The following is a 13,960-nucleotide window of genomic DNA, read 5'->3' as shown; positions in this document are numbered from 1 at the left end:
TGATTCTTCACAAAAAATACAGTTTTATATCTTTATGTTTGAAGCCTGAAATGTGGCAAAAGGTCGCAAAGTTCAAGGGGGCCGAATACTTTCGCAAGGCACTGTATGTATTTTTAAAATTTATTTATGCTCTTTCTCTAGACAAACATTCCTTTATCTGATTTTGTTTTGCTCCACTTTTTGTTTTGTTTCTGTCTTTAAGTTTGGTGTTGGTTTTTATTTTGTTTGCCTGTCCTTGGGCAGATTCCGTGGGTTTCTTTTAGGTTCCAGTTTTTGCAGTCAACTTTCAGTGGACTCCCCGTGAGTGTATTTCAGAACCCCTCCTTAAACTCCACCTGTTTTGTTTGTCATTGACTTTGTTATTTTTCCCCTTCTGTTTGAGTGATATTTTCGGTGTTCTTGCTAGGGAACATAACAAAATAAATTCATTAGGTCCTACTATATGGGTTTCACATGACTAGGCAGGGGCTCAGCCATGGGTGGGCCTGGGAGGGAATAGGCCCACCCATGTGAGAGCCAGGCCCACCCACTCAGAATGAGGTTTTTCCCCACTAAAGGGATTTATTACAGACCAGAAATACTCCTCAGTTTCATCAGCTGGGTGGCTGGTCTCAGATGATCCTACAGGTGAAGAAGCCAGATGTGAAGGTCCTGGGCTGGTGTGGTTACACGTGGTCTGCGGTTGTTAGGCCGGGTGGATGTACTGCTATATTCTCTAAAACGACAGAGGCGGCTTATGGTAGATAAAATATCATTAAAATCTCTGGCAACAACTCTGGTAGACATTCCTGCAGTCAGAATGCTAATTGCACGCTCCCTCAACTTAAGACATCAAATCTGTGGCGTTGTGTAACAGGGACATAAACACTTTTGTGCACAACATTTGAGGAATTAAGCTTTTTGTGCGTATGGAATATTTCTGGGCTTATTTTTCAGCTCACGAACCATGGAACCAACACTTTACATGTTTTGTTTATATTTTTGTTTCGCCGACACGAAGCAATCTATGAAGTTGGCTGACTGGTAAACCTCTTTTTAGGGAGAGAGGGTGAAAACTATCAGCTGTGTGCATATTTTATCTATTGTAGTACTTAGATTGTCCATTTTTAAGAAGTACATCAATGAATTGTACAAAGTTAGTTATTTTCCATAGTGAAGGAAATTGATTGTAATCTAGAGTTAATGTAGTTTAAAAAAATTATGTAAATGGACTGAAGTAGCAGGATAAATACTACTAATAATTCTAATTAACAATGTAGCACTATCGAATGATATTAAACACTATATTCAATTAATGAATTATGGCAGCTGCAAGTGTGTGTGTTTGTCAGTAGTATGTGAGCATGTGTGAATGTGCAGAGTCATTGTAAGTCTCCCCACACAGACAGTGTGGTGAAGAAGGAGCATGACAAACCCAACTCTGCAAACAATATCTCCACTTCAAGAATGACAACGGTAAATGCATTAACAGAAATTAATGTAACCAAATGACGGGGATTGATGGTACATTTACTAGACCTACTGGTTACATAGGTAATGGGGAATTTATTCAATAAACAAAGGGCAAACAATGGCTACAAGTAACACAAATCTAAGGAAATATATATGGAAGTAGTTTAGTGCACCACCAAAAAAAGGGGTTACGGATGGATGAAAATCTAATTTTAATAATTTCTTGATCTTTTTAATATCTCTCAGATATAGGAGAGACACTTTAAAACAAACTTCTGTTTGATTTATTGTTTGGCTGTCTGTTTTTCCATGTATGAATCAATGTGTTTCTATGGACTCAAACCAGTAAGGCAAAATTCAATGTTTCATCAAATTATTTGGAGGTCCTAAAATTCCAAATTGAATAGCTAAATTATCCTTGGTATGGCCATCTTAAAACAATTCCATATGTCAGCTTAGTAGAACACCCTCTTTAGGATTGCTTTAACTTCGCGTGTTAAACATCCCACAACATTGAAAATCTTGAACGCACCCTAGACAACGCGTCATAGCCTACAGACATGCCAAGTCATATGACCTTACATTAGTGCAAGCTCACGGAAACAGAGGAAAACAAAGGACTGCTCAGCTGCGGTAGTGTATAATTTGTTGATTTCAGGATTTGTTAGATACTGTGTTGAACTAGCTAACTATTGTTGTTAAGACGAAGCTTTTTTCCGTGATATATATGGTACATTTCTGTTGTACTTATGGATTTGTATGGAGGCATATGTTGCCTAATGCAGATTGTTTGTCCCTCATACAAATCGGTCATCTCTTCTTCTTTTGCACTTTGGAGTTCAGCTATCCCTCGAGATGGCAGATAAGAACGTTCTGTTATTCTTGTTCATAACACTCTGTACGGTCATTACATGTGGTGAGTTTGCCCTTGTCCAACTAACATAACCTCTGATTTAATAGCTTTCCATTTAAACATCCCCTATTTGAATACTGAAATGTCATATTCCTTCAACAGATGGGAGTGTATCCCTATCTGCTCCAGCCACTGTAAATCTGGAGGAGAAAAGTTCAGCCAATATCACCATAACGCCTAGGTAACTATGCTTATAGCTGGTTCTCTACTACCAGTTTTTATCACTATTATATACATTTGTTGTGATGCAGTGTTTGGCATTTCTTTATTTTTGCAGCTTTCCTCAGAATGTCTCAACACTCATTATTTTTAACTTCACCGACTCCTCTGCAAATGTTACCTCAATACTTCAACTGCCTCAACAGGTATGCATTTTGTTTAATTCAAACTGACTGAAGAGCAAGAACCAATAACCATGTAAATGATTATTAATGCACTTTGATATCTGCATCTATCATATTTAAATGAACTACAGTGGCCACTGTGTGTAAAATAAATACTAGCACTTACGTTGTAGGCATAAATGCATATTATGTCTAAATGTAACAATTGTTTACAGTGACTTTTTATATATTTGATTATTTAAGTGCAGTGTTTCTGATCTCCAGGTAGAGTTGCCTGCAAACGCCACATCAAGCACTTTTGAGGTTCATGCAGAACATGTGGGTCAGGTGACAGCCTATTTATACAGCAACAACACTGGCATTGCAAGGTGAGCTGTACAGAGTTTCTGTCAGTGAATTTCAACTCCATGAACATGTCTCACTTTCAGACTGATTTTTAAACCAACATAATGTACTAAAAGTCTCTCATTTATGTTTTCCAGCCATAAGACCCGAATCCGTTTCTTGGTTATTAGAAGCAACACTGTTGATATCATTAACCAAGTAATTGGTTGGATTTACTTCCTAGCATGGTCTATATCATTCTACCCTCAAGTATATGAGAACTGGAGAAGAAAAAGGTAGTGCCTCTGATACTTGGACTTTTTTCCAAATCCTCTGCATCACAGGATTTAGATCTAAAGGACTTTTGGATATGGTTTCTGACTAACTTTGTCTGTTTAACAGTGTGGTGGGGCTGAACTTTGATTTTCTGGCACTCAACTTGACCGGATTCATTGCCTACAGTGTCTTCAATGTAGGCCTCTTCTGGGTTCCGTACATGAAGGTAATCGCTTGCATGCCATCACAAACGGTGTAACAAATTGGGACGAATACTGACTTGAGATCTGCACACACAGCTCTGCAAATGTTGTCAGTCATGCATTGATACCAATGGGGATTTGCGCTGGATAGTCTATGGTCCTATTGACTCAGTTTTTACTCCACATGGTTATATAGCAGTGTATTTTTTATTTACAGGAAGAGTTTTTGAAGATGAATCCAAATGGTGTAAACCCAGTGGATGCCAACGATGTGTTCTTCAGTCTCCATGCAGTTGTGCTGACTCTTGTATATGTCTCTCAGTGTGCCATCTATGAAGTGAGTAACAATAGACCAGTCTTTAGTGACTTCCTAAATGTCCCCCTTGGTTATAAACAGGAGACAGATGTTGGCTGGCTAAATAATGATTAGCTTATGTTTTGATTGTTGGCAAAGACAGATATTCATCTGATCCTTTGAGCATTTTTTTTGTTGTTGGAATGAAATCATTTTTGTCAAGGACTCAAAGAAACATTGACAGTTAAAAGCATTGTGAAAGTGATTAATGTGTTCCTGTGTTGCAGAGAGGAGGGCAGAAGGTGTCCAAGATTGCTATTGGCCTTCTGGTGATTGGTTGGACGTTTGCCCTGGTCACCCTCTTTGTTGCTGTGGCCAGTAAGATCACCTGGCTGGAATATCTCTACTATTTCTCTTACATCAAGCTAGGTGTCACCCTCGTCAAATACATCCCACAGGTATGGATTTCACAATATTTTACTGCATATCAGATTGTTTTCGCTTATGCAATTAGCATTTGTTACAGTAGATGTTGTTGCACCTCACTTGGAAATGTATGATGTTATTGATTTTCATGATCACACACTCTGTCCCCTCAGGTCTACATGAACTACCAAAGACAAAGCACAGAGGGGTGGAGCATTGGCAATGTGTTGCTGGACTTCACAGGAGGCAGCTTCAGTCTCATTCAGATGTTCCTTCAGTCGTATAACAACGGTAAGGCTGCCCACGCTTCCCGTAGTACACTAATGTGCACATACCTCAGTAGAACAGGCAATAATTAGTCAGTGAAAATATTTACAGGACAGTCCCAGTTGCAGGCATTTAACATTTTTATTGTAGTCATTAATTGTTTGTCATTTATAATCATTCATTGTGTGTATAAAGTACATTTGGAAAGTACTAAGACCCCTTCACTTTCCACATTTTGTTATGTTACAGCCTTATTCTAAAATGGATTAAATCAGTTTTTCTCCCCACATCAATCTACACACAATACCCCATAATGAAAAATCAAAAACAGGTTATGACATTTTTGCAAATGTATTAATTATTCAAGCTGAAATATCACATTTACAAATATTCAGACCCTTTACTCAGTACTTTGTTGAAGCACCTTTGGCGTTGATTACAACCTTGTGTCTTCTTGGGTATGATGCTACAAACTTGGCACACCTGTATTTTGGGAGAAATTCCCCTTCTCTGCAGATGCTCTCATGCTCTGTCAGGTTGGATGTGGAGCATCACTGCACAGCTATTTTCAGGTCATCTCTAGAGATGTTTGATCAAGTTCAAGTCCGGTCTCTGGCTGGGCCACTCAAGGACATTGACACTTGTCCCGAAGTCACTCCTGCGTGGTCTAGGCTGTGTGCTTCGGGTTGTTGTCCTGTTGGAAGGTGAACCTTCGTCCCAGTCTGATGTCCTGAGCGCTCTGGAGCAGGTTTTCATCAAGGATTTCTCTGTAATTTGCTCCATTCATCTTTCCCTCGATCCGGACTTGTCTCCCAGCCCCTTCCTCTGAAAAACATCCCCACAGCATGATGCTGCCACCACCATGCTTCACTGTAGGGATGGTATTGGGCAGGTGGTGAGTGCTGCCTGGTTTCCTCCAGACGTGATGCTTGGCATTCAGGCCAAAGAGTTCAGTCTTGGTTTCATCAGACCAGAGAATCTTGTTTCTCATGGTCTGAGAGTCCATTAGATGCCTTTTGGCATCTCGGAGCTCTACAGACAATTCCTTCGACCTAATGACTTGGGTTTTGCTCTGACATGCACTGTCAACTGTGGGACCTTATATAGAGAGGTGGGTGTGCCTTTCCAAATCATGTCCAATCAATGGAAATAGGATGCACCTGTGGTAAATTCAAATCAAGTAGAAACATATTAAGGATGATGAATGGAAATAGGATGCACCTGAGCTCAATTGAGTCTCAGTAAAGTCTGAATAACTATGTAAAAAGGTATTTCAGTTTTTATTTTTATTAAGTAATTCTAAATACATTTTAGATTTTTCAAAGTAGCCACCCTTTGCCTTGACAGCTTAGCACACTCTTGGTATTCTCTCAACCAGCTTCACGAGGAATGCTTTTCCAACAGTCTTGAAGGAGTTCCCATCTGCTGAGCACTTGTTGGCTGCTTTTCCTTCACTCTGTGGTCCAACTCATCCCAAACCATCTCAATTGGGTTGAGGCCAGGTCATCTGATGCAGCACCATCACTCTCCTTCTTGGTCAAAAAGCCCTGACACAGTCCGGAGGTGTGTTTTGGGTCATTGTCCTGTTGAAAAACAAATGATAGTCCCACTAAGCGCAAACCGGATGGGATGGTGTATTGCTGCAGAATGCTGTCATAGTCATGCTGGTTAAGTGTGCCTTGAATTCTAAAGAAATCACAGACAGTGTCACCAGCAAAGCACCCCCACACCACCTCCATGCTTCACGATGGGAACAACACATGCAGAGATCAGCCTTTCACCTACTCTGTGTCTCACAGACAAGGTGGTTGGAACCAAAAATCTCAAATTTAGACTCATCAGACTAAGGACAGATATTCACAGATCTAATGTACATTGCTCGTGTTTCTTGGCCCAAACAAGTCTCTTCTTCTTATTGGTGTTCTTTAGTAGTGGTTTCTTTTCAGCAATTTGACCATGAAGGCCTGATTCTCGCAGTCTCCTCTGAACAGTTTTTGAGATGTCTGTTACTTTTTTGGGGTTGCAAAAGGCTGGTAACTCTTATGAACTTCTGTAGCAGAGAACTCTGGGCCTTCCTTTCCTGTGGCGGTCCTCATGAGAGCCAGTTTCATCATAGCGCTTGATGGTTTTTGCAACTGCACTTGAAGAAACTTTCAAAGTTCTTGAAATGTTCTGTATTTACTTAAGTAATGATGGACTGTCATTTCTCTTTGCTTATTTGAGCTGTTCTTGCCATAATATGGTATTTTACCAAATAGGGCTATATTCTGTGTACCACCCTACCTTGTCACAACACAACTGACTGGCTCAAACGCATTAAAAATGAAAGAAATTCCACAAATGAACCTTTAACAAGGCACACCTGTTAATGCATTCCAGGTGACTACCTCGTTCAATTCCAGGCTGTATCACAACCGGCCCTGATTGGGAGTCCCATAAGGTGGTGCACAATTGGCGCAGCATCGTTCGTGTTTGGCCGGTGTAGGCCGTCATTGTAAATAAGAATTTGTTCTTAACTGACTTGCCTAGTTAAATAAAGGTTACGTTTTATTTAAAAAAAATAAAAGGCTGGTTAAAATGATGCCAAGTGTGCAAAGCTGTCAAAGGCAAAGAAAGGGTGGCTACTTTTGAAGAATCTCAAACACCTTTTTTGGTTACATGATTTCATATGTATTATTTCATAGTTTTGATGTCTTCACTATTATTCTACATAGTAGTAAAAATAAAGGAAAATCCTTCAATGAGTAGGTGTCCAAACTTTAGACTGGTAAGGTATAGATATCTTTTCATGTTTATTTATATATATATATGTGTGTTGTGTTAATGTTGCAGTATATATATATAATATATATATTACTTTTTTTTACAATTATTCCTGCACATTAACACGACAGTGTCACAATATTCATAATACAGGATTTCCATTTCATGTCCACCCACCCACGAGCCCTGCCAACCCACCCACCCAGCTCTTTCCCTGTGTCTGTGAGAACAGACAAATCATAACATAAATAATAACTACAAAAACATACAGAAAAGGAAAAGGGTTATTTAAACAATGTATTAAAAAGGTTCTAAAAGGACATTGAAATAGTGATGCATTTTTTTTTTTCAGATTAATTCCATCGATCTTAAACAGAATTGTGACTTATTACATCACTTGCTGAATTAATTGATGGTCTATGTCAGGGTTTCATGAGTTTTTCTATTGTTTCCTAGATGAATGGAAGCTCATCTTTGGGGACCCCACAAAGGCAGGACTTGGCTTGTTCTCCATATTCTTTGATGTGGTGTTCATCATTCAGCATTACTGTCTGTACAGACATAAAACACATTATGAGCTTGTGGTTGACCAGGAATAGGCTAATTGTCTTTTACTGTTTACTTCTGCCAGTGAGTCCAAATGATTTACTGAAGGACTAATATAAGGGCTTTCTTCTATGAAGTGTTCCCAGTCATTGAATGGGAAGCTATTTAGACACGGGGGCCATACTTCCTCGTCTCAAAATGCGTCAGCCAATTAAATTATTCGGTGTAGTTGCACGTGATCAAACACTATTGGTACTTTCAAGACAACTGGGAACTCTGGGGGTTGGGGGGGAATGAGGTTGAATCATGACATCAGTGATCAATCTACAGGTCGGAAAGTCAAAGCTCTAGAAAGAGGCTAGAGTTCCCGACTTGGAATTCCGAGTTGGAAGACTGCTCAAAACATATTTTCCCAGTCGTAGATAGGGTTAGGGTTAGGGTTCGCAGTTGTATTGAATGCTCGGAAGTGTCCGATTTTCCAGGTTCCGGTTGTTTTGAACGCGGCATTAATGTTCCCTTCAGATAACCTGTCAGATTTAGGCTGCTTTCCAAACACTTAAAAGACACACCCTCAGCCCTCAAATTAAGTGGACACTTCTGATGACGTATTATTTCGTCTGATGAGTTGACACTTGCAGGGCAAGGGAAGAATGAATTCATTTGAAATGGACTGCTCTTGCCAGGAAATGTGTCACTCGTTCATCCCACGGTTGTGTTTTCAGTCATCATGGAACTGTTGCGTGTGCCTTTTTATATGCTCTACAGTCAATTATGATTGCATTTCATATCTTGGCTAGAAGACAACGCCTCCGCAGACATTGAATGTTAGCCTTCCTTCTATATCCGGAAATTACAATGTATAAGTGTGATGTCAGGGAAAGTTATATGCGCAAGCAAACGTTTCCAAAAACCAAACAAACAAAAACATCATGACTTTTGTGATGTGTTTGAGCCGTCATGTGCATTAGTAGCACAATTTCTAACTTATTTACATTTGTTTCTACTTACACCTGTATGTTGACTTCTCCATATAATGTTGGTTTTAAGTTTTGGCTGACTTTTCTTAGTGGATGTACAATCATCGCAAATTGAATATGGTGCTTTTCAAGCCCTGGAGTGAACATAATTGTAAACTCGATCAAAAGCGAGGGCAGAAGGGCTTACGTTGCCAACTTCCCTTGCTTAGCTAATCATTTGGACCGACGAAAAAGGAGGCTGCCGTGATTCCCCCAATTTAGATAAAGGTTACATTAAAAATAATAATAATTTAACGTGCATAAGTGGTGGAGGGTGTTTTATTTTATGGGTTTGAAATGCAACCGTAGCCTTTTGCTAACTTGCATAGCTGGCCCGTGATCATATCTGGTTCAAATGCTGTATCGATCAATTAAAATCGTTGACGTAGTTGGACCTGATCCAACACGTTTTGATGAAAGTGTCCTTAACAAAAGTCCAACGACACGTTCTGATAATCAAAGCAACTAGATCACAAATACACGTGCTAACTCCACGTAATTGTTGCAGATTGTGGCAAGGGTTTGAATCTCATGAGTTTATTTTCCCCCTTCTGAAATGCAGAATTACTTTTTGTCAGTGTGTTGAGAAGTGTAGCCAAAACCATGTGAATGAAGATTACGCATACATTGTAGCCAAAACCATGTGAATGAAGATTACGCATACATTTAATGAGGAGCTTCTTGTTGGAGTCCCTCTTGCAGACCGACACAGGCTACTGGCACTGCTACATAAATAATCGTCACTTTTATAAACTATATTACATAGATGTTAGTGCTGTGCGATTTTAACCGGCATCGGTTCAATTATTTGAATTCTATTTCTTTCCGTTTTATTTCTGTGAACTAAATGTAACGTTTCTATACAGATGTATTAGATCATGCATTTCCAACAGTCCAATATTCTACATAGTTTAGTGCAGAAAACGTGGTGATTAATTACAATGAGAATAATCCATTGCGTGCCAGTTTAAATTTGTCTGGTCTGTCCTGAGCAAGGCAATGGGGTGTGTTCGTAAATTCATTTTTGCTATCTACACCGATTTCAGAGCGCTCTCGTTTGAGTGTGCCAGAGTGCAGAATAACTGATATAATTTACGAATGCGCAACACCCGTTGAAATTGAAAGGTGTCAGTAAAGGTTGGGGGAAAAAACGCAAATAAATTGTTGCTAGCAGCACAGTTAGTCACTAATGCTCTAGATAACGTGACAACAGCCTAACTAGCTCTGCTAGGGCAAGTAAAATGGTCAGAGTGAGGTGCTGTCTCATTTGTGTGTGGAAGTAGCTAGCCAACTTTAGCCAGTTAGCTTTGGCACTTAACTGCGGTTGTGAGGTCAGAACGCTCAGATCGACCCTACTCCTCGGCCAGAGGGTCCAGTGTGCGGCCTGAACGCTCCGAGAGTGAAACGCTCTGAATTTACTTAAGGGATAATGCCAAAGAAGCCGGTGTTTTGAAGATGTATTGGCACATGTGTTTCGTCTTGGGCCTGCAAACCGTGCCATTATATCCTCCGAACTCCGGGTTCGAGGGCATTATCACGTTTATACAACGGGTTACCAACATATTCGAGTAATGATTGACATATTTTCATTAATGTTATTTTGATAAATGTATTCATATTATTTCATCCTTCCGCAAGATATAGTCCAGACACAAATCTAGGGTTGCTACCCAAGCCGGCTGGTAATTTCTTCTATGAGACAGTCGTTCAATTATTTTTTTCCCAGAATCTATGGACATGACCCAGTCGTTCGTTCTAAATGTGCCATAACCATACTGGCTGGCAAAATTCGTATCCCTTGCCTGCTCTAGCTAGCCATAGTTGGCTATCTCACAGTCACGTCAAACAGTGCTGCCAGAATAACAACAGTAGCTGCATTTGCTTTTGTTTAAGCTGTTTTCTAGTGATGACATGTATTTGGACATCCATAACAATGAGCTAATGAGGTGTGATTTCGCATAGCATAGAAAATGTGCTCTCCCATCAGGACAGTTGTTCAGAGGTTCAGAGCTTCAATGACATACAACACTCCTTCCGTGGCCTCCAACTGCTCTTAAACGCTAGTAAAACCAAATGCACGCTTTTCAACCGTTCGCTGCCTGCACCCGCACGCCGACTAGCATCACCACCCTGGATGGTTCCGACCTAGAATATGTGGACATCTATAAGTACCTAGGTGTCTGGCTAGACTGTAAACTCTCCTTCCAGACTCATATCAAACATCTCCAATCTAAAATCAAATCTAGAGTCGGCTTTCTATTCCGCAACAAAGCCTCCTTCACTCACGCCGCCAAACGTACCCTTAAAACTGACTATCCTACCGATCCTCGACTTCGGCGATGTCATCTAAAAAATAGCTTCCAATACTCTACTCAGCAAACTGGATGCAGCTTATCACAGTGCCATCCGTTTTGTTACTAAAGCACCTTATACCACCCACCACTGCGACCTGTATGCTCTAGTCGGCTGGCCCTCGCTACATATTCGTCGCCAGACCCACTGGCTCCAGGTCATCTACAAGTCCATGCTAGGTAAAGCTCCACCTTATCTCAGTTCACTGGTCACGATGGCAACACCCACGCGTAGCACGCGCTCCAGCAGGTGTATCTCACTGATCATCCCTAAAGCCAACACCTCATTTGGCCGCCTTTCCTTCCAGTTCTCTGCTGCCTGTGACTGGAACGAATTGCAAAAATTGCTGAAGTTGGAGACTTATCTCCCTCACCAACTTCAAACATCTGCTATCTGAGCAGCTAACCGATCGCTGCAGCTGTACATAGTCCATCGGTAAATAGCCCACCCAATTTACCTACCTCATCCCCATACTGTTTATATTTATTTACTTTTCTGCTCTTTTGCACACCAGTATCTCTACCTGCACATGACCATCTGATCATTTATCACTCCAGTGTTAATCTGCAAAATTGTAATTATTTGCCTACCTCCTCATTCCTTTTGCACACAATGTATATAGACTATTTTTTTCTTTCTACTGTGTTATTGACTTGTTTATTGTTTACTCCATGTGTAACTCTGTGTTGTTGTCTGTTCACACTGCTATGCTTTATCTTGGCCAGGTCGCAGTTCTAAATGAGAACTTGTTCTCAACTAGCCTACCTGGTTAAATAAAGGTGAAATAAAAAAAATTAAGAGGAGCTAGCCAACCACACAGCTAACACAATCACTTCAAACTGAAGCTGGAAAGACTGCAAAGTGGCTGCAGTTTGTTTCATTTGACCTTTTTCAAATGGATATTTCTTTGTATATATCCATAAAAATTATGCTAGCTGATTCAGGATTTCGACTGAATGAGAAACACTACCTGCCTGTCTGTCTCGTCCCGACATCTCCGCTGTTGATAACTAAATGTTAGTCTAAAAAAAATAGATATTGCCTAGATTATTTTTATAGTGGAGATAAAATTTATAAATTGCCTGGCTGGGCTGATGAGAGTGGATTGCGCAGCCAGATGGAACAGGGTAAATAGGCATTTTAATGTAATATATTTAGCTGGTGGCAACTTGCGGAATAGACACCGACTGGAATGCGGTTTTAACCAATCAGCATTCAGGATTAGACCTGCCCGTTGTATAATAAAAGACAACCTGACAACGCTCTGAATTTACGAACGACCCAGAGCGCACTCTGACACTGGAGGCAATTTAAGAACACATACATGGAGAGAAGTGAGAACGTGCAATCCAGAGGGATAGAAAGCAGTTGCTTCGCCAGCCTGAAATGTGATTTATAGTTGGTATTCAGCAGTCATAAAAGTACACCTTATTTACTTTGAAGAACTACACCTTATTTACTTTGAAGAACTACTGAGATAGTGATTTTGTCAGACACCATAGACAGTAGCTCTTTATGAGGTGACTTTGAATTAAATAATAGTTATAAAATAAAACACATTTGATGAAAGTAATGTTAAGTGATGGGCAGTCACTACCACCATGGGACTTGTATTAATTGTTTTATTCTGTTACAGAATTCAACCCACATAATGCATTTAATGTATACAAAAACAATATGGAAACACAAGTCGAAAAAGTGATTATTTTTCCAGAATCAAACCTGAAACCGAACCGAGCTAAAAACAGGAATCCCTCAGCACTAATATGTGTGTAGGCTACACACAACGTTTTATATGCATTATTATAATAATCCACTTCGTCACAAATGCATTATTTGAGTCTAGCATTGAGGACCAGCAATTAAACAGTGTTTTTCTTAACAAAAATGCATGATGCAAGGTGGGCTTGAACTCATGGTTTATGAGCACTGTCATTTTATCGTCAACAGTGTGTGCCACCAGGACCGAATAATGACGGTACATGACAGCTATTTGACAAGTCCATAAGGCTCTTCAACTTTTTAAACAATATGATACACTTTAAATATTGTATAGACCTCTTATCTTTTTTTTCCTGTAAAAGCACATTGATGTGTGTGGAACGGATGTGCGAAAACTTGGGATTTTGTCATATGTGAAAACGTGCCTTTTTGCAATCATGCAAAATTGGGGCACTATACTTGAAACATACCAAGCAGAATTTGTAGGTTTAAAATATCCTTCCTTGTGGCCATTTTTACCTATTTTAAGAAATGCCATTGGTTGGTAACTTTGATACAGGAAATAATCACTGCCACCTGCTCAGGTTAGCATAGGGCTAAATGTGTCAGGCTATGTAATGGGAACAGCTAACGTGTGGTGTTTGATCACGTGAAACTACATAAACGATTTTAATTCGCCAATGCACAGTTTTAGAAACTTACTTTTTAAGCAAAGGCCCGTTTTTAAACATTTTCTGAATGCCTCCAGGTCCTTTGCTTAAACATAACTTTCAAATTATTGTAGGATAATAGGGATTTCATTGTGTTACATAAATTGTGAGTAAATTATGGTTTAATACCACTAAGGGAGGAACTGTTTTTTTTCTTCTTTTTTCTACTGACTAGCATAGGCCTTGAACTTGTCAATCTGTCAAAGCAAAGCTCACTTTTTGCAATACAATACGACGGTTTTTATTTTTATTTAATTTTTTTTTCTTCTATATTTGAAATATAATTGCTATTTTAGACAAAACATGATGCTTTATTGTCAAATTAATAAAATATTTTCAACTTTATTCAAA

General features: G+C 39.6%; 1 protein-coding gene across 2 annotated transcripts; it reads left to right on the top strand.

Moving 5' to 3' along the window:
• Positions 1-2,014: 2,014 nt before the first annotated feature.
• Positions 2,015-13,954, top strand: LOC109902448 (cystinosin). 2 transcript variants are annotated; one of them, XM_020498799.2, is made up of 11 exons: positions 2,015-2,085; positions 2,296-2,368; positions 2,468-2,546; positions 2,643-2,730; positions 2,974-3,077; positions 3,192-3,329; positions 3,436-3,535; positions 3,730-3,849; positions 4,095-4,265; positions 4,407-4,524; positions 7,720-13,954. In XM_020498799.2, the coding sequence occupies exons 2-11, from the start codon at positions 2,308-2,310 to the stop codon at positions 7,860-7,862; spliced, it is 1,122 nt and encodes a 373-aa protein (XP_020354388.1). In that variant the 5' UTR covers positions 2,015-2,085; positions 2,296-2,307; the 3' UTR covers positions 7,863-13,954. The 2 variants fall into 2 exon arrangements, with proteins under 2 accessions (XP_020354388.1, XP_020354389.1); XM_020498800.2 differs by having other exon boundaries at positions 2,025-2,368.
• Positions 13,955-13,960: the final 6 nt, after the last annotated feature.

Source organism: Oncorhynchus kisutch, linkage group LG13 (genome assembly GCF_002021735.2).
Source record: "Oncorhynchus kisutch isolate 150728-3 linkage group LG13, Okis_V2, whole genome shotgun sequence".
NCBI classification, from domain to species: domain Eukaryota; kingdom Metazoa; phylum Chordata; class Actinopteri; order Salmoniformes; family Salmonidae; genus Oncorhynchus; species Oncorhynchus kisutch.
This window is presented reverse-complemented; position numbering and strand designations above follow the sequence as displayed.

Bases quoted from the DNA above. Each gene is read 5' to 3' on its own strand.
- LOC109902448 (XM_020498799.2), top strand. From the start codon at position 2,308: ATGGCAGATAAGAACGTTCTGTTATTCTTGTTCATAACACTCTGTACG. The intron at 2,369-2,467 runs GTGAGTTTGCCC...TTCCTTCAACAG, and splicing joins CTGTACGGTCATTACATGTG to ATGGGAGTGTATCCCTATCT. The intron at 3,078-3,191 runs GTGAGCTGTACA...TATGTTTTCCAG, and splicing joins AACAACACTGGCATTGCAAG to CCATAAGACCCGAATCCGTT.